The sequence below is a fragment of the Scophthalmus maximus genome, chromosome 15 (genome assembly GCF_022379125.1).
Source record: "Scophthalmus maximus strain ysfricsl-2021 chromosome 15, ASM2237912v1, whole genome shotgun sequence".
Taxonomy (NCBI): domain Eukaryota; kingdom Metazoa; phylum Chordata; class Actinopteri; order Pleuronectiformes; family Scophthalmidae; genus Scophthalmus; species Scophthalmus maximus.
In genome coordinates, this window is record NC_061529.1 from 7,512,500 (window position 1) to 7,537,548 (window position 25,049).

General features: G+C 38.5%; 1 protein-coding gene across 1 annotated transcript; it reads right to left on the minus strand.

Moving 5' to 3' along the window:
• Positions 1–587: 587 nt before the first annotated feature.
• Positions 588–24,253, minus strand: si:ch211-266g18.10 (titin). The gene is made up of 45 exons (XM_047337811.1): positions 23,832–24,253; positions 22,558–22,761; positions 22,389–22,472; positions 22,195–22,299; positions 21,943–22,098; positions 21,622–21,765; positions 21,356–21,499; positions 20,840–20,983; positions 20,591–20,710; positions 20,362–20,481; positions 20,217–20,261; positions 20,034–20,081; positions 19,927–19,953; positions 15,479–15,538; positions 15,161–15,310; positions 13,974–14,908; positions 12,835–13,793; positions 11,673–11,680; positions 9,635–11,563; positions 9,354–9,449; positions 8,978–9,073; positions 8,411–8,461; positions 8,089–8,154; positions 7,778–7,825; positions 7,588–7,635; positions 7,270–7,311; positions 7,091–7,138; positions 6,914–6,982; positions 6,757–6,801; positions 6,629–6,673; positions 6,506–6,547; positions 6,350–6,418; positions 6,167–6,214; positions 5,831–5,881; positions 5,679–5,720; positions 5,177–5,215; positions 4,905–4,952; positions 4,759–4,818; positions 4,553–4,597; positions 4,363–4,404; positions 3,658–3,693; positions 3,467–3,508; positions 3,341–3,385; positions 3,198–3,233; positions 588–3,073 (listed from the first exon to the last, which is right to left on the minus strand). Exons 1-45 carry the CDS (start codon positions 23,839–23,841, stop codon positions 2,988–2,990), a joined length of 6,777 nt encoding a protein of 2,258 aa, XP_047193767.1. The 5' UTR covers positions 23,842–24,253; the 3' UTR covers positions 588–2,987.
• Positions 24,254–25,049: the final 796 nt, after the last annotated feature.

A 25,049-nucleotide genomic window follows, 5' to 3' on the forward strand; every position in this document is an offset into this window, starting at 1 on the left:
AGTATATCCTCTCCATTGTCTTACACCTACATGTTTATTGTATTCAAACTCACACCTTACATACACATTTCAGGGCTGTATCTGCCATTGAGGTCAGGGAGGTCATTCATGTGCGAGGTCGAATCTCTGCAAAGCCTTGAGTGTTTAATGTCATGAACAGCAGCGGATAAGTTGTTATAATTACACATGGTACATTTCTAAGGGTGGATCTGGATTATTTTCTTTTTAAGTTGAATTATACTGCAATTTCTTCTGTTTGTAGGCAATTTTAAATAGCGGGCAGTGTAGAGAGGGGAAATTCAGATCTCACATTTTGGGGCAATAACTAGGCCACATCCTCTACCAAGATTGATAAAGCTGGTCATCAAAAGCATCAAAAGACCTGCTCATACAACCATACATACAAAAGGGTATAAAATTGATGGAGCTGAAAATAACATAAATAATATAAATATGATTGTAATTAATCTTAACATCTGAAGTCGGGGAGTACAACTTGCAACACTATTATATTCAGATTAATGGATTTTGGTAAGAGATTAATATATCTCCCTGCAGAGACAAGAAGACGAGATATACAAAAGACAAAAGATTTGCATTGCTATGTTTTAATGTTAAATTGCTATTATTGACAGGCACAATGAGAGTTTAACTGTAAACTGACACATAATACAATTTGAACTGCAGGTAAAGAGCAGTTTCAGTAGCACTAGTTCAGGGATAAAACACAATTCCTCCATTAATTTAGCTATTTACAATGAGATGACTAATTCATTACAGTTATGTAGTTGTAATTATATATATGTGTAATTATATGATGTTTGCAACACTGATACAAATGAACTGGTATCAAATATCCTGATTCACAAGTTCAAGTATGTCATGTTGCCATTCTCAAGGTTCTGGTTGGGGAAAAAATATAACAAGCATTTGAAAGCATAAAATTAAAGATGCACGCACACACACACACACACACACACACACACACACACGCACATTTCATTCAAGGACTATCAGACAAACATACATTTCTTTCATCACTAAGAAAATCCAATATTTATGTATTGCACATGTTCTGTCTTTCGATACAAAACAGTTTTCCCTTGAAATCCAAACGTCTTTTTTGTGATATTAGCAATAACGTCCTCTTTACTAACATCCAATAACTCATGAAGATTTTTCGAGGACAGGACGATGTTTTGTCATTTTGGGAACAAAACAAAACTTACAACAAAAGCCATGGTGGAGCATCACCATAAAACTCCAGCTGTCACATGACAGTTACTGGAGCCTGAGCTCACTGTGAGCTGCACCATCCATGGTCTAATAAAGAGTGTATGGTGGACTCAGATTAGAATAGGACCAACAAGCTTTACTAACTGTCTTCCATGCAGCATATGGAGCAAAATGTAAAGAGCCATATGTACAGTAAACGACTGCTGGTACAAGCTGACTGAGCAGTAATGTACCAGTTGACAACCGCGATCGCCTCTGCAACAACTTAGATTTGGATCACGCGAGGATCAGATACAATCATGTCGGCGTTTCAACATTAGGCTTAACTCCAACATAATCACGTTAACGCCAACGTCATCTCTCAGAGATTTTGAATACATGACTTGGCTTCGAATTCAAGACCAATCATCAGTATTCAAACTCAATCTGACACCTGGTAGCCCTGCCTGTACGTGTCAAGTACAGGATGTCAATATAATATAAATCCTGTTTATATTCTGCATTTAAGCACAGTAAATATGTCATCATCATGAGATATGCATCAATATTATTCTATGTATGCCAGCTTTCAAAAACTTTTGCAAAGTTAACCTGGAAATATTGTCTTTGACTTTTCTGCCACTTTCTCGAAGCTGCACAAAATGTTTCCACAATATGTCAAGTTCCTACGTTGTGCACACTGACCAAGGTCAGTGCGTTTTTGGTCTATCAAGGTCATTCCAGAATGAATCTGATACTTGAACTTCATTCTGAGAGCGCAGGCAATGCAACGCTTCATATGAGGGGCTGGCGCAGACGTCTGGATGGTTCAAGGTTAATAAGACTTTAAATGTCAACATGTCAGGTAGTGTTTCGTCAGTAAGATTGGGAGCTCTCTTATACAGTGCATAGTCATTCCTTTTGACACAAAACAAAACAAAAAAACATTGGAACTGTATCTCTGAAAAGGCAAAGATGATTAATTTCAATTCCAATTTCCTTTCATCAATGATCTTATTCCTTTTTTTGTGCCCAGAAGGGAAGGAAAAGAGGAAAATGTGTGAGTAATAAATCCCTTAAATTAAAGAATGATGGAATCATGTGCAAATGCCCAGTTGTTGATTTAAGGGATTAAAATGCAGGGTTTTTCGAAATCACATGTAATTAAATGAAAAAAGAAACTAAACCTATAACCATGAATGTACTGTACAAACCACTTTTCAAGTAAACACGGGCTGAAAAAGGAACTGAACCCCTGTCAGCCTTGGATTAGTGATTGTGGTCATGTTTGTGCCCTGTTGACAGCACAGTTTAACTCCAAAAAAAATTGCAAAATCGTGCAGGAGTACAGATGTTCTTTTGCACAGACGCATTACAATAAATTAGTGTAAATGTAATAAAGGTATTTGCGTATGTCACTTTGAGGATCCAACTGAGTGATCCACAGAAGCTAATACGTGACATAAAAGATTCCTATGAAATCTGCCTCTCAAAAGAATTAAACACACACCAAAAAAAAAAAAAAAAATCAGAAAGAAATGGAAAAAGGAATGACAGTGGTAGCATGTATTTGGTACGAGAGCTCAACCAAATCTGGAAATAAAATAATAAATAATGGTCCATCACCCGTCATCCTCTGCGGTCCAGGCTTCTCTCCTGAAGACCAACAGTGAACTGCAGCTGCGTCTCGGCAGCACCGGGTGTGATGTGACCTTGTCATTATCGGGGAATTGACCGCGTCGTCACTCAAAAACCACCGACCGGAGTCAGACTCAAATGTGCATCGGCGAGAAGGCGTAGAACGGAAACTGGGCCTCGTCCTCGTCCACAAAGAAACACTGGAAGTAGGGCAGCTCGTCTGTGGAGGGAGTCACGGGACAGGTCAGTGCGTCACGTTCACCGCTTTCCTCTGGCCTCCAGAGACAACACTGAGCAATTTGACACTTGTGTGATATTTTGGATATGAGAGGGGGAATTTGTACCTTCCATTAGAAAGCTGTCTGATACAGCAGGCGCCGCTGTGAAGAGGAGATCATGATGTTAACCAAAACACAATGCAGTGATATATATATATATATATATATATATATATATACTATTAGACAACAACACGTTTATACAGCACCTTTAACTTTCTCTTCTTTGGCTGCTTTCTTCTCAACAGATCTTTCTAGAATAAAAATAAGGATTTTGTGAGTAAACAAAGTAAATAAAAAGATTAATTTTGAAGTCTCAACTAAAAACAAGATACCTTTCTTTGCAGGCGCCTGAATCTCTTTAAGAACTCTGTCCTCTGCAGAGCAACAAAATATTAATAACCATTCAACATTCAGACAATTTCGTCACAGTGTTTAATCACAGGCTGCTGAAGCCATGGTCATGAATTTCACACAGACATCTTTTGATGTGATCTTGACCTTAATATTCAAAGATGATCTGTACCTGTACCTTTAGATGCCTTCTTGTCAACTGTTTTTTCTACAAAAAAGGGAAAGAAAATCAGTACAGTATAAGTATATAAGTAGTAGATGTACCGTAAACTGTTTGTCTGGTCACAGAGTACTGGAGCCTCCCCTAGTACAAATTTCAGATACTTTCACTTTTTACTTTTACATTTGTTTTTTTTTGCTGACGAGGAATACATTGTACTTTTTGATGATTTGAAAATATGATGAGTTGTTATTGATTAAAGAACCCAACAGAAGGTAAAATAGTTGGCTCTAATGTTTCATAATTAATGCCCCATTTCATGCTTATGAGCAGGTAAAACATATACATGTTTAGCCTCAGGATATGTAACATGCATGATGGCGAGTCTCCGCCCTCTGTTGTCGACGCTTCAGAAGGTAAGAAGTGAGTTGTAAAAAAAAAAGAAAAGGTCTAAACAAGCATACAGTCTTCCTAAGGAAAATTGTTCATCTACGAAGCTGCTGCGGAGAAATTCCACTCTTTTTTACTGTGCATTACATTCTCCTCGGGAATTAATTGTTGATCTCACAGGCAAAACGCGTGTTTCCCTGCCGAGCAATCCAATCAGAGCAAGTCGCAAAAATGCAGCGTCCTACATTTTGCGACTAGCTCACTGTAATCACAGTCCAGCGTTAGTGTTATGAATCACTGCTGCTACTGACACGACCACTAATGTACCTTTCTTCACACGGACGGGTTTGACCGTTTCCTTCAACACCGCTGTGCCATCAGGAAGAAAATGCATTTTATAGAAGTTACAATTATACATGGTGTATAATAACAGCATATTAAAAGGACAATGCACCACTAACACAATGTATTTTGTCACTGAATACGACAATGTGAGAAGTGGAGTTTTTTTTTGTACCTTTTTTAACAGCTGGTTTGACTTTCTCCTCTTGTACTTTGGGCTCTGAGTAAATGAGAATATAAATATTATAGCTTGGTCACGGTGGCTTTAGTAATACTTCTGTAACATGTACTTATCATCTAATTATATATCATTAGATGAGATCCATTATCTAAGGCCCAACCCAGACAATCATCAGCAGGCAGAGAGCAGTGGCAGGCTACCTTTCTTCTTTACGAGGGATTCCTCTTGTTCCCTTCCTGCTCCAGCCGCTGTTTTAGCAGCTAATTCAAATACAACAACAATGGCACAATCACAATCCTAAAGTTAGTACAAAAGTTTTCTTTGACTTTTTTGTCATTTGATTTACCTGTCTTCTCGTGAACTGGTTTAGGCTGCTCCTTTATAACTTCTGGTTCTATGAGACAAGATGAAAATTATTTCAGTTATTATGTTATCAGTTTTTATCTACATTATCATTTTGGTAGAAGGGGAAGAATAAATGTCATAATGACGTGACTGTGATGTGTTATTTAGATGACAAACGTGTACAGAAGTCTCATGGGTCTTAAACGTTTTAATTTGAAATATGGAAAATGTATTTTATAATAATAGAGACAGAATATTAGAAATAATTGGCACCTTTCTGGGAGGGTTTTGCCTTTTCTTTCACAACAGCTTCTACATGAAAGGAAAAAAGATGAAATGTCACAATAAATTTCACCTCTCCTTCCAAGTCCTTGGGATTCAGGTCTTTTTTCTTTAAGGTATAGGGTTTTAAATTTTGTCTTAAGCACAAAAGCAAATCAAAAAAGTTTAACAATGATAAATGACAAAACTGAAAATGAGAAAAGGACATTTTCACCTGACACCAGTGAAAAGACAAACTTTGGATATTCACAAAAAAACAACTTTTACTAAATTTAGATGTTTTAAATAAACCAGTTATGATATTTTGGAACCAGTTCTTTTCAGCTGGGTCATTATCATGTGGCAGTGAAGCGTATCATCAGCAGCCACATGTCAGTACAATATTTGACAATCATTTTGATTATAATTGGACACGACTGGATTAACACCGCTACAGTGCTAGTTTCTGTAATACTACAAAAAAGCAACACAAACACACAAATCTGCTGTTTACCTTTTTTCTTCTCAGCAGTTTTTGGTTTTGGCTTGGTAACAGCTGCAACAATAATAAATCATTTATTTAGCTTTAATGTAAATGATCTTGTCAACTCCAATGTATTTAGTGAGGTGATCAACTACTGTACTAACAAGCACACAGAAACAAACCTTTTTTGGGAGTCACTTGTTCGACCTTCTTCTCCTTTAGAACTTCAGCTTCTAAAGTGAATATTAATAATAATAATAATAATAATAATAATAATAATAATAATAATAATAACAAAAGCAAAATGGTAACAGTGTGCATGTTATTCCAGTTGTAATTGATGTGATTTATTCCTACGAAATGGTGCACTGCTTCAATCAAATATCAGGAAATGTAACCTCAGTAAAAGTGTATGATAACATACACTTCAATACATGCAATAAATATATACAGGGAAATGAATTAATAATAATATACTAAACATGAAAGCTGCTATATTGGACAATCACTGTAATTACCTTTTTTTGTTGCTGATGGTTTAACTTTTTCTTTTGGAGTTACAGGCACTAAGACAGAGCGGGAAAAAAAGGTTGTTAATCAGTTTTTATATCATTTCATATTTGAAACTCACACATCTTGGGCATACTGGTGGGAATATAAAAACGATTTCTACTAAAGGTCTTGCAAACAAAAGGATGTACCTTTCCTCAGTGGCACCACCTTGAGCTTGTCCTTTGAAAGAGATATATTTTTGTGTGGCACTTCCGCCTCTGTAAAAATAAATCATCGATTTTTATGAAAATCAATATCTTGATTATGTAATCATGAATATAAAAACTCATAAGTGCAAATTTTACCTTTGACTAAAGGTACTGATTTTGTCTTGAGAGGAACAGCTTCTATTAAAGAGATTTTAGATTTGTTTATTCCAAATTACAAACAAGACACTGAACCTATGAACCTACATCATTCAGTCATACCTCGCTTTGTTACAACTGGTTTGGGCTTCGGTTTTGAAACCTCAGCTGCAAAACAAAAACATATATTGTTCTGTACGCAAACCCGAAAAAAAGTATATTTTGATTTTTAAATATTTGACGTGCTGTACCTGTCTTCGCAGAAACTTTGATGCTCTCCTTTGGTACCTTAACTCCTAAATACAAAAAGAGAACAAAAATTCTTGTATGGTAAGGATCTTCAAGTCATGTAACTTCGATGTGAAAGAATCTGAAACCCCCCGAAAATTTCAAATGTGAGAAATTCACCTTTCTTCATAGGCACTATTTTGACTCTCTCTTTTACCAGGGTTGCATTTCTGGGGGTGTCTTCTTGTTCTATAAATAAAAATTTGGGATTAAAATACAAACAAATACATGTAATTGCTGTTCAAGATGTAATTAGTTTAATATTTTTGTCTATTTTAGGACTTGCATCAGTTTTACCTTTTTTCAAGATGACTGATTTGGCCTTTTCTTTTGGAGCAGCAACCTCTGTGATTCAAAAGCACTATGTTACAATAACATAGTTTTGCTTCTTTTTATAACAATTAATCATTTTACAGTTTGGTGACCAGCATATCACGAAGAAGTTGTAGCTTGACAAATAATAATAAGATTGTTACCTTTCTTCACAGGTGCTGCTTTGGCCTTTTCCTTTGGAACTTCTGTGTCACAAAACAGGACACCAAGTTAGTCCCAGCGTTGCAGTATGATCAGTTACCTCTATAGATTTTACATTAACAATTGGTAACCTGGTCATACTGCTTTTTGATCTAAAATAAATCATCTGTTTTGTGCAAATCAAGTGCCTCGAAGTTCTTTGAGTTAGTGTCTCCATGTTTCAGATTATGATGAATTTATTATGTTATTCCTAAGAAAAGTATTCTCAAACACATTAAATTAAATAGTTTGTATTGTACAGTAAAGACACAACATTTTACCCTTCTTTGAAGGAACCCGTTTAGTCTTTTCTTGGATGATTTCAGCCTCTAAAAACAGAAAAGAAAACAGTGAGTAACATGGACACAGAGATTTGTCCTGTTTAACAAATTTAACATCAGAATTCGTCTAAAGTTTGATTTTCATTTTGCATCATTCATGAAGGTATTTTTGAAAAAGAATCAACCCTACCTTTCTTTGCAGGGGATGTTTTTTCCTTTTCCTTCGCTGCATCAATATCTGTGGATTAACGCACGTCATCTTTATGTTTACAATCACACCTCATCAAGCTACTGTACAATACCTTAATAGTTGTTGATGTTACCTTGAAAAGTTATCATCACTATTAGCAAATCTATATTTTAATATGAGTGTATAATATGAGAGTAATGATTGTGGTATGAGATGTTGATTTAAGGATTCCTTAGTGTCTCAGTCATTCTGTATATCGCTCGCTCAAACCAAATGGGTCTGACTGCAGCACATGTGAATGTTTGAATTACCTGGTTTAACAGGTTTAGTTTTGATTTTTTGCTTTGGTTCCTTCTTGGGCTCCTTGGAAGCTGCCACTGGTGAAAAAAATTATGACACAAACAAACCCTCTTGAATTTCAAGGTGCAAGTAAATCACAAATAATTATGTGACACTTCCTAATGTGTATCACATTTTTCCGTCAGCAGATTACAAATTCTGCATAATATCTAACTAGAATATGACTAAATGTAATACATAAATTAGCTAATTTAAGGCACAGGAGAAATTAGGTTATAGAGCATATGAAAATAATGTATAGAATTGAGATGGAAAATTATGTTTATACAGTACCTTTCCTTGCAGGAACTGCTTTGGCTTTCAGCTTAGGAACTTCAGGAACCTCTGTTATTGGAGACAATTATAGAATTGAAATATGATTCATTACATCCTCTTTGCACATGCATCTATTCTGTAATTGTGACAACACTGCATCCCTGAAGACATCCACAACAAGTTTATATGCTTTCCAAAACAATTGGTTGTGGGGTGGTGCAAATTATTCTGTCACATACAGCATGGAAATAAAGCTATCACACATTGTGCCGCTTAATTGAATGATCTATTCCCCGTCCAAAAATGGCATGCCAGGACCTTGAAATGAGACACCAGCCTTTTGGCTAAGATAACTGTCTGCATTTCATGATAAGCCTTATAACAGCTTTATGATCGCAAGCTGAGGCATGCTCTCTAACCAACACATACTCCAGATGGTGGATATTAGCTCTACATCTACTCAGACTTCAAGCAACAATTTGATGTGTATTTGAGGTCAGAATTGTTGTTTTGTTTATGATCCTACACACAGTAGCTTAAAGGTAATGCACACTATGGTTGCACACTAAGTGGCCTGTTAGTTACCTGTTTGTGTGACATTTATATGTTCCCTTTTCAGGATAGGAACTATCGGCCTTCTAACAGCTCTCAGCACCTTTACAGGCTTTTTGGCTTCTTCAGCTGCAGAGAAGAGCATTAAGAGACAATTTACAGTCACACTTTCATGCTTGGGTGATGATGTGGTCATTTTATTCTCAGAATTTTACCTTGAATATTGCATATTGGAATATTGGATATTGAATCTTGGATGGAATCTTGGCAACCTTCCATTCCTATGAGCTATTGCAGTGGTCAAATATCAAATTACTCCATTCTTTGTCATTTACTAATTTGATGACCAATGCATGACTTCAAAAGGCCATGAATACAAAGTGACTGAAGCTTTTACATATTGTCTCACCTGCTTTTGTTGCATTAAGATGTTCCTTCTTCAGGACAGATGCAACCTCTTTCTTGACCACTTTGATTCTACTCAAAACCATTTTTGGTCCAGCGTCTGAAATAAAAAGGCAAAGGCGATCTATTATATGCTGATGTTCACCATGTGTGCATGAGGGTGTGGGTATTTCACTGTGAAGCCTCTCAGACTCTTACTCTTGTGGATTGTTTGAGTAAGAGTCTGTGAATCGTTACTTTGGGTAATTCCTACACCATTGTATTGCTGGCCTAGACAGTGTGTACCTGTCTCTGTGTCTCTCTTCTTGACAAGTTCTTTGGGAGTCTTCTTGGTTCCTTTCTCTTTAGAAGGCTTTGTTGGTTGAGTTTCTTCCTCTGAGATCTTCTTTGGTTCCTTTACTTTTTCAGTTATCTTCTTGGCTGCTTTCTTTTCTTCAGAAGGCTTCTCCTCTTCTTGTTTCTTCAGGAGCGTCTTATCTTTTGCAGGCTTCTTTGGCTCTTTGTCTTCCTTTCTGGGCAGTTTTGTTGGTTCCGTTTCTCCGTCAGAAGGTTCCTCTGGTTCTTGTTTTTCTTCAGAGGGCTTCTCTGGTTCTGCCTTTTGTTTGGAAGGTCGATCTCGTCTTTCCTCCTCTTTGACCTCTTGAGAAGGTTTGGTTGATAGTTTCACCTCTTTGAGTATCTTTTCTGGTTTTTCTTTAGCAGGCTTTACCACTTCTTCCTCTTCTTTGGGAGGCTGTTGAACTTCTTTGGCCTCTTTAGGTGGCTTTTCTTGTCCCTTCTTTTCTTTCAAAGGCTGCCCTTGTTGTGTTTCTTCTTTTGGCAGTATTTCTTCTTTCTCTTCCTTGAGATGCTTTTTGACCTTGTTTACCACTTTAGGCTTTTTTGGTTCTTTCTCTTCTTTTTCTAGTTCACTCTGTTTTTTGGGAGGTTTTTCCTCTGTAGAAGGTATTTGAGGTTGTTCCTCTTCTTTCAGGGCTTTCTTCACTTCTTTTACCCTCTTGATAGGTTCCTTGAATTCTTTGTCTTCCAAATGAGGTTTCTTCATTTCAATCTCCTTTTTAGAGGGCTTCTTTACTTCTTTGTCCTCAACAAAAGGTATTTGGACTTCTGTCTCTTCCTTGTCTTCCACCTCTTTCTTTAAAGGCCTCTCCACTTCTTTGTCTTCCACTGAAGGTGTCGTCTCTTCTTTCTTTACCTTTGAATGCTTTCCCGATTTCTTCTCCTTAGATGACTTCTTAACCTCTTTTTCTTCTTTCTGTTTTGTAGATGTCTTAATTTGTTTTGCCTCCTTAAATGGTTTCATTTCTTCAGGCATATTTACTTCCTGAAGTTTTTTAGCTTCTATCTCTACTTTGTCTTCTTCAGGTTGCTTTGATTCTTTCTCTTCCTCAGATGGTTTCAAATCTAACTCTTCTTTGGGTGGTTTCTTCTCTGTTTTCAAAGGTTTCTTTACTTTTTTCTCTTCTTTGGTGGGTTTGCTTATCTCTTTTTCATCTTTAAGTGGTTTCTTCACCTCTTTCTCTTCTTTAGATGGTTTCTTGATTTCTTTCTCACTTTGGGGTGTTTTTGTGACGTCCTTTTCTTCTTTAGATTGTTTCTTTCGCTCTTCCTCTTCTTTGTGAGGCTTCTCCAGCTTTCTCTGTTCTTGAGGTGGCTTCTTCACAACTTTTTCTTCTTTAAGTGGCTTTTTCACCACTTTCTCTTCTTTAGGTGGCTTCTTTTCCTCTTTTTCCTCTTTGGGAGAATTATCCATCTCCTTTTCTTCTTCAGATGGCTTCTTTTCCCCCTTTTCCCCTTTGAGAGGCTTCTCAAACTCTTTATCTTCTTTAGGTGGCTTCTTTACCTCTTTCTCTTCTTTGGGCAGCTTCTTCACCTCTTTTTCCTCTTTGAGTGGCTTCTTCACCTCGTGATCTTCTTTGGATGGCTTCTTCACCTCTTTTTCTTCTTTGAGAGGCTTCTTCACCTCTTTATCTTCTTTGGATGGCTTCTTCACCTCTTTTTCCTCTTTGAGTGGCTTCTTCACCTTGTGATCTTCTTTGGATGGCTTCTTCACCTCTTTTTCTTCTTTGAGAGGCTTCTTCACCACTTGATCTTCTTTAGATGGCTTCTTCACCTCTTTATCTTCTTTGGATGGCTTCTTCACCTCTTTTTCTTCTTTGAGAGGCTTCTTCACCTCTTTGTCTTCTTTAGATGGCTTCTTCACCTCTTTATCTTCTTTGGATTGCTTCTTCACCTCTTTTTCTTCTTTGAGAGGCTTCTTCACCTCTTGATCTTCTTTGGATGGCTTCTTCACCTCTTTATCTTCTTTAGATGGCTTCTTCACCTCTTTTTCTTCTTTGAGAGGCTTCTTTACCTCTTTATCTTCTTTGAGAGGCTTCTTCACCTCTTGATCTTCTTTGGATGGCTTCTTCACCTCTTTATCTTCTTTAGATGGCTTCTTCACATCTTTATCTTCTTTGGATGGCTTCTTCACCTCTTTTTCTTCTTTGAGAGGCTTCTTCACCTCTTTTTCTTCTTTGAGAGGCTTCTTCACCTCTTGATCTTCTTTGGATGGCTTCTTCACCTCTTTATCTTCTTTAGATGGCTTCTTCACATCTTTTTCCTCTTTGGGAGGCTTTGTCACCTCTTTCTCCTCTTTAGGAGGCTTCTTCACCTCTTTCTCTTCTTTAGATGGCTTCTTCACCTCTTTTTCTTCTTTGAGAGGCTTCTTCACCTCTTTATCTTCTTTGGATGGCTTCTTCACCTCTTTTTCCTCTTTGGGAGGCTTTGTCACCTCTTTCTCCTCTTTAGGAGGCTTCTTCACCTCTTTCTCTTCTTTGGATGGCTTCTTCACCTCTTTATCTTCTTTAGATGGCTTCTTCACATCTTTTTCCTCTTTGGGAGGCTTTGTCACCTCTTTTTCCTCTTTAGGAGGCTTCTTCACCTCTTTCTCTTCTTTAGATTGCTTCTTCACCTCTTTTTCTTCTTTGAGAGGCTTCTTCACCTCTTTATCTTCTTTGGATGGCTTCTTCACCTCTTTTTCCTCTTTGGGAGGCTTTGTCACCTCTTTCTCCTCTTTAGGAGGCTTCTTCACCTCTTTTTCTTCTTTGAGAGGCTTCTTCACCTCTTTATCTTCTTTGGATGGCTTCTTCACCTCTTTTTCCTCTTTGAGTGGCTTCTTCACCTCTTTTTCCTCTTTGGGAGGATTCTTCACCTCTTTATCTTCTTTGGATGGCTTCTTCACCTCTTTTTCCTCTTTGGGAGGCTTTGTCACCTCTTTCTCCTCTTTAGGAGGCTTCTTCACCTCTTTCTCTTCTTGAGATGGCTTCTTCACCTCTTTTTCCTCTTTGAGTGGCTTCTTCACCTCTTTTTCTTCTTTGAGAGGCTTCTTCACCTCTTTATCTTCTTTGGATGGCTTCTTCACCTCTTTTTCTTCTTTGAGAGGCTTCTTCACCTCTTTATCTTCTTTAGATGGCTTCTTCACCTCTTTTTCTTCTTTGAGAGGCTTCTTCACCTCTTTATCTTCTTTAGATGGCTTCTTCACCTCTTTCTCTTCTTTGGGAGGCTTCTTCACCTCTTTCTCTTCTTTGGGAGAATAAGGCTCTTCTTTCTCTTCTTTAGATGTCTTATTTGCCTCTTTCACTTCTTTGAGAGGCTTCTTTGCCTCTTTCGACTCTTTAGGAGGCTTCTCCAACTCTTTCTCTTTTTTAGGTAGCTTCTTCACCACTTTTTCTTCTGTAGATGGCTCCTTCACCTCTTTTTTTTCTTTAGGTGGCTTCTTCGCCTCTTTCTCTTCTTTGGGAGGCTTCTCCAGCTTTTTATCTTCGTGAGTAGGCTTCTTTACAACTTTTTCTTCTTCATATGGCTTCTTTGCTTCTTTCTCTCCTGTAGGTGGCTTCTTTGCCTCCCTTTCTTCTTTGGGAGGTTTATGCACCTCTTTCTCTTCTTTCGGAGGCTTCTCCAACACCTTTTTATCTTTAGATGTCCTTTTCACCCCTTTCACTTCTTTGAGAGGCTTCTTCACCTCTTTCTCTTCTTTAGGAGGCTTCTCAAACTTCTTTTCTTTTTTGGGTGGCTTCTTTGCCTCTTTCTCTTCTTCAGATGGCTTCTTTTCCCCTTTGAGAGGCTTCTCCAACTCTTTTTCTTCTTTAGATGGCTTCTTTACCTCTTTCTCTTCTTTGGGCAGCTTCTTCAGCTCTTTTTCCTCTTTGAGTGGCTTTTTCACCTCTTTCACTTCTTTAGATGGCTTCTTCACCTCTTTATTATCTTTGGGAGGCTTCTTCACCTCTTTCTCTTCTTTGGGAGGCTTCTTCACCTCTTTCTCTTCTTTAGATGTCTCATTTGCCTCTTTCCCTTCTTTGGGAGGCATCTTCACCTCTTTTTCTTCTTTAGATGGTTTCTTCACCTCTTTCTCTTCTTTAGATGTCTTATTTGCCTCTTTCACTTCTTTGAGAGGCTTCTTCACCTCTTTCTCTTCTTTGGGAGGCTTCTTCACCTCTTTCTCTTCTTCAGATGTCTTATTTGCCTCTTTCTCTTCTTTGGGAGGCATCTTCACCTCTTTTTCTTCTTTAGATGGTTTCTTCACCTCTTTCTCTTCTTTAGATGTCTTATTTGCCTCTTTCACTTCTTTGAGAGGCTTCTTCACCACTTTTTCTTCTGTAGATGGCTCCTTCACCTCTTTTTTTTCTTTAGTTGGTTCCTTTGCATCCCTTTCTTCTTTGAGAGGCTTCTTCACCTGTTTTTCTTCTTTAGATGTCTTCTTCACCTCTTTTTCTTCTTCAGATGGCTTCTTTGCCTCCCTTTCTTCTTTGGGAGGTTTATCCAACTCTTTCTCTTCTTTAGATGTCTTCTTCACCTCTTTCTCTTCTTCAGATGGTTTCTTGATTTTTCTCTGCTCTTTAAGTGGTTTCTTTATTTCTTCATCTTTTGTGGGTGATTCCTTGACTTCTTGTTCTTCCTTAGATGGTTTCTTGAATTTGGTTTCTTCTTTGTGTAGTATCTTGACTTCTTTCTCCATTTTAGGTGGTTGCTCAACTTCTTTCTTTTCTGAGGGCGATATCAACACCTCTATCTCCTCTTTGAGAAGTTTCTTGACTTCTTCCACTTCTTTTGGTAGTTTCTTTACTTCTTTCTCTTCTTTAGATGGTTTCCTTACTACTATGTCTTCTTTAGTGTGTTTTTTAATTTCCTTTTCCTCTTTAGGTGATTTCTTGATTTCCTTTTCTTTTACATGTAATTTATGGGATTCCCTCTCTTCTTGGAGTGGTTTCTTGCTATCTTTCTCTTGTTTAGGTGGTTTCTTTACTTCTCTCTCTTCTTTAGAGGGTTTCTTATCTTCCCTCCCCTCTTTAGATGGTTTCTTCAGTTCCATCTTTTCTTTCAAAGGTTTCTTTGATTCTTTCTCCTCTTTAAGTGGTTTCCTGACTTCTTTCTGTTGAAGGGCTCTTGTCAGCTCTGTCTTTTCTTGTGAAGGTTTCTTCACTTTCTCATCTTTAGATGGTTTCTTAACTTCCTTCTCTTTCTTAGGCAGTTTATTGACTTCCATTTCATCTTTGGGAAGCTTCTTCTCTACATCTTTTTCTAAAAGCAAACAATCAAGTGTCAGTTTTCATGTACTGTAAGTGTCTGAAACAGACTTAAAGGTAGAAAAGTCTTTAAGCTGAAGTTTTTCAGTGACCATTATTAGCACTTTGCACTGCATACAGTACTGTTACACAGTATTGTGTTGCAGGCATATGTCATAGTTTGTACGCTAGTTTGTCAAAAGTTTAAATCATTCATACACACTCATTTATACATACTTTAAATAATTTCATTATCAAGTTTGATTACCTTTGGGCTTTTGTGGTTTCTTCTCAGTGGTTTTTGCCTCAGGTTTAACCTCCTTTGGCTTTTCTTCTTTTAGTTTCATGTGGACGGTTTCCTCAAGTTTGGCTTCCTTCTCTTTTTTCTCCTCCTTCTCAGTTTCTGTGGCTTTGCGGTCTGTAAGCAGCAATGAATCTTTATCAGCAAAACTACCAGGCATGTGCAAAGAACACATTCTTGTTTTAAATATACCATATCCCCACATTTTTTTAAAAAAACATTACAAGAAAATTTTATTTGGGGAGGAAGCAATGTGTACAAAGTGCAACGTTTCAAGAATATTACCTTTAATAATGGCCTCTTTAACCCCTTTTAGTGCATGTCTTTCCTTTGCTTCTTTGAGAACTAAAGTAAACCATTCAGACATGTGTACAAAAAAAACTGTTAATTAATCAGACCTGCAATTTTATCATCATGGCCAACAATCATGCTTGCATAAGCACTAGAAGCACAAACACACCACAAGAAAGACAATGTCAAATTGTTGAAACAATCCAACAAGTTTTTCTCATCTAGACTGCAGGGACGTAACAAAAAAAAAAAAAAAGGTAATATCATGTAGTTATCCAGCAGGGGACATAGGACAGTACATCAGTATGTTGATTAATCTTTTCATCCATAGACTCAACTTTTTTTTCTCTCTCTCAGCCTATTAGCTCCATCTAGCTGCTCTACAGCTGTATGAATAGCTCACTGCATTTAGAAGGCAATGACTATTTGGTTTGAAGGAGGAACACCAAAGTACACATTTCCACTTCAGGAAATAGACATGATAGTCATCAAAAAGAAAAAGTTGAAAAAAGCTGGGACAGTATTTCTGAGCTGCTGTAATGGGATTCTTGCTGTTGCTCCAATTTAGCTAGATTAGCTAATTTCCCCCATGTTTCCAGATTGTGCTAAACTAGTAGTAATAGTCCTGTTGGTTTAAAACGCTGCTTGATGATTAACACAGCTAACAACATTTACAAACACAATGTTAGCAACAACAAAAAAGCAATGAAATGAAAATGTGAAAAAGATTTCATCAATCATTGGAACAATTTATGGAACATCTGTTATAGGCCCAATCACCATTCAGAAACATTTTCATCACCTGATAATGACGACATGATGACATGTATGTGATGATAATGGCAAGAGTACCTTTGTCAAGTTTGTGGAGTGGCTCTTCTTCTTTGCGAGCAGCTCTGGAGCCGACTCTTCTGATCCTCACAAAGGGAACAGGAATTTTCCTCTTTCGCTTAGGTTCAGTGTTCCTGCTCACACTGTTGTTGTTGTTTTCATCATGATCGTCAATGACGTCAGAGTAGTCGTCTTGGTCATAGCCGGGTAGTAAAGTTGTCGTTTCTTCTTCATCTTCATGATCAGTATGAGGTACAACACTGACATTACTGAGCTTTTCAGCCGACAGAGTCTTAGCTTCTTTGTCCACATCTTCATCATCCACCTCAATCCCAGCTTCTATTTCATCATGTTTTTCTCCTTCCTCCTCTGAAGCTTCATCGCCTTTTATTTGTGGCCCTTCGTCGTCAAACAGCTCTTCAACATCGGTGTCAGTTATTTCATCTCTTACTTCATCCAGATGAAGATCTTTATCTTCACTCTGTTGTTCTGTTTTTGCCTCCTCCTCCTCATCCACCAACAAATCATCTTTAGTTTTGGTCGCCTCCTCCCCCTCCTCCCCTACCTTCCCAACTTCTAACAAAACATCAGTTTTTGAAGCCTCCCCCTCTTCTTCCAAATCTTCAGTTTTGGCCTCCTCCTCATTCTCTTCTTCCAAAACTTCAGGTTTGCCATCCTCCTCCTCTTCTTCCAAAACTTCAGTTGTGGCCTCCTCCCCCTCTTCTTCCAAAACTTCCGTTATGGCCTCCTTCTCCTCCTCTTCTTCCAAAACTTCAGTTATGGCCTCCTCCTCCTCCTCATCTTCTTCCAAAACTTCAGATGTTGCCTCCTCCTCATCTTCCTCCTCTTCTTCCAAAACTTCAGTTGTGGCCTCCTCCTCCTCCCCCTCTTCTTCCAAAACTTCCGTTATGGCCTCCTTCTCCTCTTCTTCTTCCAAAACTTCAGATGTTGCCTCCTCCTCATCCTCCTCCTCTTCTTCCAAAACTTCAGTTATGGCCTCCTCCTCCTCCTCTTCTTCTTCCAAAACTTCAGTTGTGGCCTCCTCCTCCTCCTCCTCTTCCAAAACTTCAGTTGTGGCCTCCTCCTCCTCCTCCTCTTCCAAAACTTCAGTTATGGCCTCCTCCTCCTCCTCTTCTTCTTCCAAAACTTCAGTTGTGGCCTCCTCCTCCTCCTCCTCTTCCAAAACTTCAGTTGTGGCCTCCTCCTCCTCCTCTTCTTCTTCCAAAACTTCAGTTGTGGCCTCCTCCTCCTCCTCCTCTTCCAAAACTTCAGTTATGGCCTCCTCATCCTCCTCTTCTTCCAAAACTTCAGTTGTGGCCTCCTCCTCCTCCTCCTCTTCCAAAACTTCAGTTATGGCCTCCTCATCCTCCTCTTCTTCCAAAACTTCAGTTGTGGCCTCCTCCTCCTCTTCTTCTTCCAAAACTTCAGATTCAGCCTCCTCCTCCTCCTCTTCTTCCAAAACTTCAGTTGTGGCCTCCTCCTCCTCCTCTTCTTCCAAAACTTCAGATGCGGCCTCCTCCTCCTCATCTTCTTCCAAAACTTCAGTTGTGGACTCCTCTTCTTTTTCGTCTTCCAAATCTTCAGTTTTGGCCTCCTTCTCCTCCTCCTCTTCCTCCAAATCTTCAGTTTTGGCCTCCTCCTCCATCTCCTCCTCTTCATCCAATTCTACCTCATCTGTTTTTGGTTCCTCCTGCTCCTCCTCCTCTTCTGTGTCATCAATCTCTGTCTCGATGTCTCCCTCCTCTTGTTCTCCTTCATCTTCCTCTGCTTTTAATTCCTCCTCCTCTTCTACACCACCACCCTTCTCCTCTACTTTCTCCTCCTCCTCCTGTGCATCCTTCATCTCCTTTGCCTCTCCCCTTTTCTCTTCCTCCTTGCCATCATAATCAAGGACTGCCGCATCTTCCAGAAGTGGTTCATGTTCTGCTTCTTCAATGCTGACACGTTTTGCTAGTAATGTGACATTGACAAATTTAGTGCTGATGCCTGTTATCGATCTTGAATATGATTAATGAATGTGACTATTAAAGAAAAACCATGGGAAATACCATCATTCTCATCTTCCTCTTGCACTTCTGTTTCACTGGCAGCTTCAGAGGGAGCCTCCTCCTCCTCCTCATCAGACTTTGAGTCTTCACTTAACTCTGCAGCAGGAGCAGCTTCATCTTTGGCAGCGTGCATTATCTCTGCAACTGTATCATCAAACGTGTCATCTCTCTTATCTGAGATTCCTATCTTTGGCATCTCACATTGAGATGCTGATCCAAACTTATTTCAAAGGTACAAAAGGAGTTTGATGGGGTGAAATGGCATCACTGAAAATGACCATTCATACTGTAACATCATACAGTATACGCCACATGCTGAAGTTAATGATTATGCTATTGTTAAAATTAGCTTAAAGGGTTAACCTTTCTATATTTTTCTTACTTTCAACAAATCCATGAAAAGACCAAACAGCAGCGGTGTATTTGTTGACTATTTTGGTATTAATTGTCGCATCAATTTTATTTATATCGGCAAAAATTACAATTTACTTATTGTAATAGATTCTGGAATCGGAAGTGCAAAATTTTTTTTTACTTCAATGTGGAGATACACATTTGGCACTCTAGTTCTATTGGCAGCAGGATGATATATGTGGGATTGGCTTAAAATAAACTAAAGTGCCCATGTTCATAGTGAAGGAAGATTTCACCAAAAGTGTGGCTTTTTGATGTGTTTACTGAAAAGGGAAACCGTATATCAGGCTTTGGCTAAAACAGACAATCATTACATTTTTTGTTTGAGTTCTTTCATGGAATTTCTTGACCTTTACCAAAATACTGAATGTTTTTCTTATCAATTGCCCCAGTGAAAACATTACTATCCAAAATGACGACCGTCAATAATATTCTCATTGCTAACCTCTCAGATGTGACATGATTCCATGCAAAGGTTAAATTTAAATATTCAACACAAAACCACATGTCATCCAGTACAAACAATGTAGATGATCTCGATACATACACATATCACGGATGTTTAAATTGTTACAGATGTCAGTCGTTCAGTTGTACAGAAGATGCATTGGACAATGCAGGGGAAGGCAACAGAGGAATGCAACTCCAAAGACATTAGCAATATTACACATTCTTTCCACTCTTTTTTTAAACAAAGGACACAAAACATGATGATAGGAACAAACACAACTTAATGGCAAAACACATTACTTCAGTTCCATGAATTGACACATCCAACTAATGGTCAGTGAGACAGCAAGATGGAGAGATTCATTCAGACACTGGATTCATAACGACTTGTGGCATACAGACATTTATTGTTATAAAAATGTACAGTGGTTATGATGCGTATTTTCTCATGCCATATTACCATCGGCAAATTGAGTTCAAATGGAGGATGCTGTGTTAAACTGAGCACGTAAAGCAGACTTGAAACCAGGTCATGTAAAGTTGTAAGAAAAAACGAAATCAATGTGAGCATGCATGAAAGACCAAACTTTACGATGGAGCAAAAAAAAAACACTTGACAAGTCTTTGCAAATTATCTGCTGCCAACATACATTCTACTTGTCCAAAAATACTCAACAACACATAGTGATATTTTCTTACCTTTTTCCAATGGTGGCAGAAATTCCCCTAAATTGCAAAAAAGACAATTAGATTTTTTTTTAAAGAACGATGTAATATTTCAATAATTCAATGATGTCAGTACTTACCTTTTTTTCTCACCAATGTTATATCAGCTGGAGAAGCTGCAGTTTTATCTAAGCAAAGAGAATGAGAAACACAGACATGTTGTGCAACCTTGAAGTAAATCTTAACGGTAAATGAGTGTTAATAAGAGTAACATGCTATAATTATGCTTCTAGATTTATTAAAACGGGAATAAAAAGAGACACCTTCTTCAGTTACTACATTTACAACTGGCCTGGCAACAGGTTCACCTAGAACAAAAGAGGAAAATATGTATGAGAGTGTGAATTCTGTAAAATATATATATTTTCCTATTCTATAGTATTGGAGCATTTGAGCCAGAAAGCATACCTTGATCACCAACAAGCATGCTTGACATGTAAGCCAAGAACAAATCTTTCTTGTCTGAGAACTCCAACACAGCATCTTCAACAACTTTCATGGGGTCGATGGACACTTCAGGCATGATCCCTGAAAAATCAACACACTTTGGTATCCGTCCCTTGATTTTATAAAAAATGGTAACCATATCAGATGGAGCTGAAATGTAAATTATATGTCATCACATGCTAAAACAGACCTTGATCACCGACCAGCAATGTGGAGAAGTAGCTCACAAGCATGTTTATCTGTTCTGTGGCGATTTCTGCTGTTCTCTTCAGAGCCGACATGGGACTGAAACCCACAGCATGCTGGACGTCTGACCGACAGAGAGGTCAAAACAGTTAAGCTCGTGGAGTTTGTGAAAACGGCAAACAGCATGCCACAGCAGGGTGAACAGTGTAATGGGTCACAGATGGCAAAGGTTAAAAACCATCTCAGGTACTACCTTTTAATGTGTCCAGTATTACATCCAAGATTGCACAAAGCACATTCTGGATATATGTTGTGACTCCACCCACAAAGTCATTGGTAACACTGAAGACATTTCTGCAGAGGACCACCGGGTCAATAAGGTCAATGTCGGTGGTTCCTGAGAAGAACAGAACACATGCAGGCCAATGTTTCAGTGAGTTACTTGATTCTATAAACATATTATTTTATAGACATATTAGGAAAAAATGAGTAAAGCTTTCGGTCTAACTCATTTTGATAACTCATTTTCACAACCAAAACAAACCTTTTGTGTTGCAGAAAGCTGATTAAATTAGAATTTTAGCAACCAGTTAAGACCAATGTACACTATCATGCACTAATAACAAAAACAAGCTAAGGGTTATTTGGTAATAATGCTGATTTAGTTCTGGATTTCTAATATGGTTTTCAATATATGTAGGCTATTAAATAATACAAATATGATAATATGACATGTAAACAACACAAAGGTTGAAATATGCCTTAGTACCTTTTATCAAATCCAGTGTAGTGTCTAAGATGGCACAGAGCGTGTCCTGGATGTAGCCCGTGATTCCACCCACAGTGTCATTGGCCACGCTGAAGACATTTCTGCCAATTAACACAGGATCCATGAAGCTGATGTCAGTGGTTCCTGAGAAAAACAAATAAAATACAAATAAATACTGAAGACAGATATGTAAAATGAATGCTGTGTTCTGTAAAATGTTACTCTTTGTACAGATTAGACAGATGTTAAATAAGGAGGGTAAATACCTTTCACCACATCCAGAATTGTGTCCAAAATGGCACTGAGCACATTCTGAATGTAGGCCTCCACTCCACACATGAAGTCAATGATACCACCGAAGGCACCTCTGCCTGTGACCACAGGGTCAATGTCGCGAAGGTCAATTTTTCCTGATTAAAACAACAAAGAGAGTTGTTAATGAAAATTGAGAAAAAAAAATTATTAGCACTTCAACTAGGAAGTAAAAGCCAGGAAATATTGTTTTTCTTAAAGATTAGTCTTTTCGCACAAAGGAACATTTTTATGTTATTTAATTTAAATAGGGTTTGAAAGTATTGAATACATACCTTTATTTATATCCAGTAAAGTATCCAATAAGGTGTCCACAACAGCACACAGCGAGCCTCTGAAGGAGCCCACCACTCCACACATGAAGTCATTGGTTGAATGGAAAGCTCGTCTACCAATGACCACGGGGTCAACGTAGCTGAGATAGAAGTTTCCTGTGGTTTGGAGGGAGATGGTTTTATCATATCTATCTGAAAAGGTTCTTTTCCCTAAAGTGTGCATCATTTTTGAGTAAGAGTACGTTGTCATACCTTCATCGTCTGAATAATACCGAACAAATCCATCTTTTGCTTCTGATATTTCCTCTGCTACATACAAGGCAGTAGACATGGGGTCACTTAGATCGGGGGCACATTCTGCAGGCCCAGAAAAGAGAGTTACGTGTTACTGTGTTTGCTTTTATACGTAAAAAAGTTGTGCACTGCGCACTATTTCTCTTCTGTACCTTGAAATTTATTGAGCAGACTGGATACTTCATCGACAGCGTCGTTGACAGCTTGCACAGGGTCCGTAATGATTTGCTGAATGTCTGAGAACACACACAAACTGATAACCCTGCATATCTGATGGAAACTAAAAAAAAGGAGATATTTTTCAGCGTATTTGCGACCTACCTGGGACTGTCTTGTACTCCACAATGTCAAACATCACCACTCCCACAACCACCCAGGACAGCAGAGCAGCCAGTGCAAACAACAGCTCCACAGACACTTTCACCTTCCTGAGGACCCCCAGACCCATCGACTTGAGAAAGCTCGTCTGAGGGGCCGCGGCTCCATTGGAGCCACTGGCTGAAGTGGAGGAGGCAGATTTGCTGCCTGTATGTGAAAAAACAGAGACACACATTGAGCTCTCAATATCATCAAAGCTTTTGTCTTGGTCAAACTATTGTTGATGCACATGATATGTATATTCAGCCCAGTTCTCTATTTTAATTTCATAGTTCAAACTAAAAACAAAACAATAAAGTGAAATAAAGTACAGTAAGTAGCATGTAGGTTGATGCATTGATTATTGCATAAGTTCATTGGAAAATTGCAGCAGGGACAATATATCGCCAGATATTGGCTTATTGCAAATATATCCCAATCAATGTATATGATATCACAGAAATGCCAAGCATATGCGTCAAAATTTCAGTGTATCACTCACAGTGTACTTACAAGTTTTTTCTCTATATCATTCTATATCAGTAATTTATTGACTAGCATCCTATTTTGGTGAATTGAAAATACACGTATGCTCGTTTTCTAATTCTGTTTCCTTTTCTTCAAAGGAATTATGTGGATCAGACAAAATTGATAAAGAGTGTTGCATCCAAATTAATTTATCTGAGATTTCAACATCTTGTAAGACTGCAGATGGATATAAAAAAAATAAACATCAATTAGCTTCAACAGCATAATGTTACCTGTAGTGAAATGTTAATATTGTTGCATCAATATTGACAATCTGATCATGTCATGATAATGATAATTTATCAGTTCACAGGGGACATTGCAGTACTTATACCTAAGATGTATGATTATATTCGTATTCTGTTCTTTCACATAAGTACAATTGTGAATAGAATATTTTTTTAACACTGTTGTACTGGTGCTTTTACTTCAGTAAAGAATCTGAGTAGCTCTTCTACCACAGCTGAAAACCCAGAGGTCAGCCCCAGCAGCAGTCGTGTCTGTCACAAGACAGCAATGCTAATGCTCTGGCTACATGATATCCTGTATTTATAGCAACCAACTTTCAACACATCTTCCTAAGAGGACGCAGCCTATCAAAACATTGCCATTTACTTATTCCAGATCGACCATATATTATTAAGGCTTTCGATGCAATAGCAAGTAAGTGAAGTGAATTTCAATGCTAAAAACAGGTGTAACAGTCTTACCTTCAGCCATGGTGATATGGAGGTTATTTCAGGTATGATACTTTGAGTTGGGGGCAACGCCTCCTCATTCAGAACTGACTGACAAAAATCACCGCTTCAGTATAAATCCGATCAGCATCCACTTGTCCGTAAAATAAACAACAACAAAGAACAAAACAAGAAAATTACTCCATTCCCACTCTGTGATCACAGCCTTGTTTCCTGATCCATGTAAATCCAACAAATTCACAGGTCGACCCTCTCGAAGAAAAACAAATAAATTGAAAAACCAAATATGAAAAATCCAAAGTTTACAGGTGTCGGGGAATTTGGAGCTGCCAGTGTGGCAGCATTGCGGAGGGGGGTCTGGGCATGGTGGGGCAAAGGAAACCAACGCAGGGGAGGAAAGAGCCAAGCCAAGCACAGGGCTGGGTAGGAGGAGGGGGGAGCCCACAGAATATCCCACCCTGTGTTATTTGGGCCTCACATGGGTATAGGTCAGGGAAGAGCACGGGGAGGCTTCAGGGTAACTGTATCCCTTCAGAAGGGAGGTTATTCTTAGCTTGAGCTCTGCGCACACCAGCCGCTCTGGCAGGCCTTTTTTGGCGGTTAGAGGGGTGTGTGCAGGATCAGCTGGCAGAAATGTGCACCCCCTACTGGTGGGGGCAGGCACTTTAATCACGCTCACCAATCTGGAATGACGCAGGTGGCCAAAATGAGGAATGGGGCGACAACACAAATGAAAAAATCGTGCACACATGCTATGATTATAGCAGCGGAGGCCCCATCTTCCTGCAGTTACTAGTGCTTGCGTGGGTGAATTATTTCTGTTCGGTTTGTCGCCACCCATCACCTTAACTGAATGTTCTTATGTTAGATTCGGACATGTTGCAACTTCAAAATAATCTTGTGTCCAAAATTATAAAGTACTTCACCAGTGAACCTAAAGGAAAGGTCCCGCGTGGGGCATGAAAACAGCACCATCTTGTGCTCCTTTGTAACCCTGCAACATCTTCAACTGTCAGGCAGTACTATAGTCCTAGAGTCTAAATATGTATGCAATATACTCCTGAAATAGTTTACAGTGTAAAAAAAGGCCTAAATAAATAACTACAGTGATGTTAGCAGATCTGTCAGTGTGGCGAAATATGAAGAGTGTAGAGGTTACAATTCATCCACGGGGAAACATGAACCATCTTTAATGACAATCCATCCAAGTTGTTGGGACGTGTCAGTTAC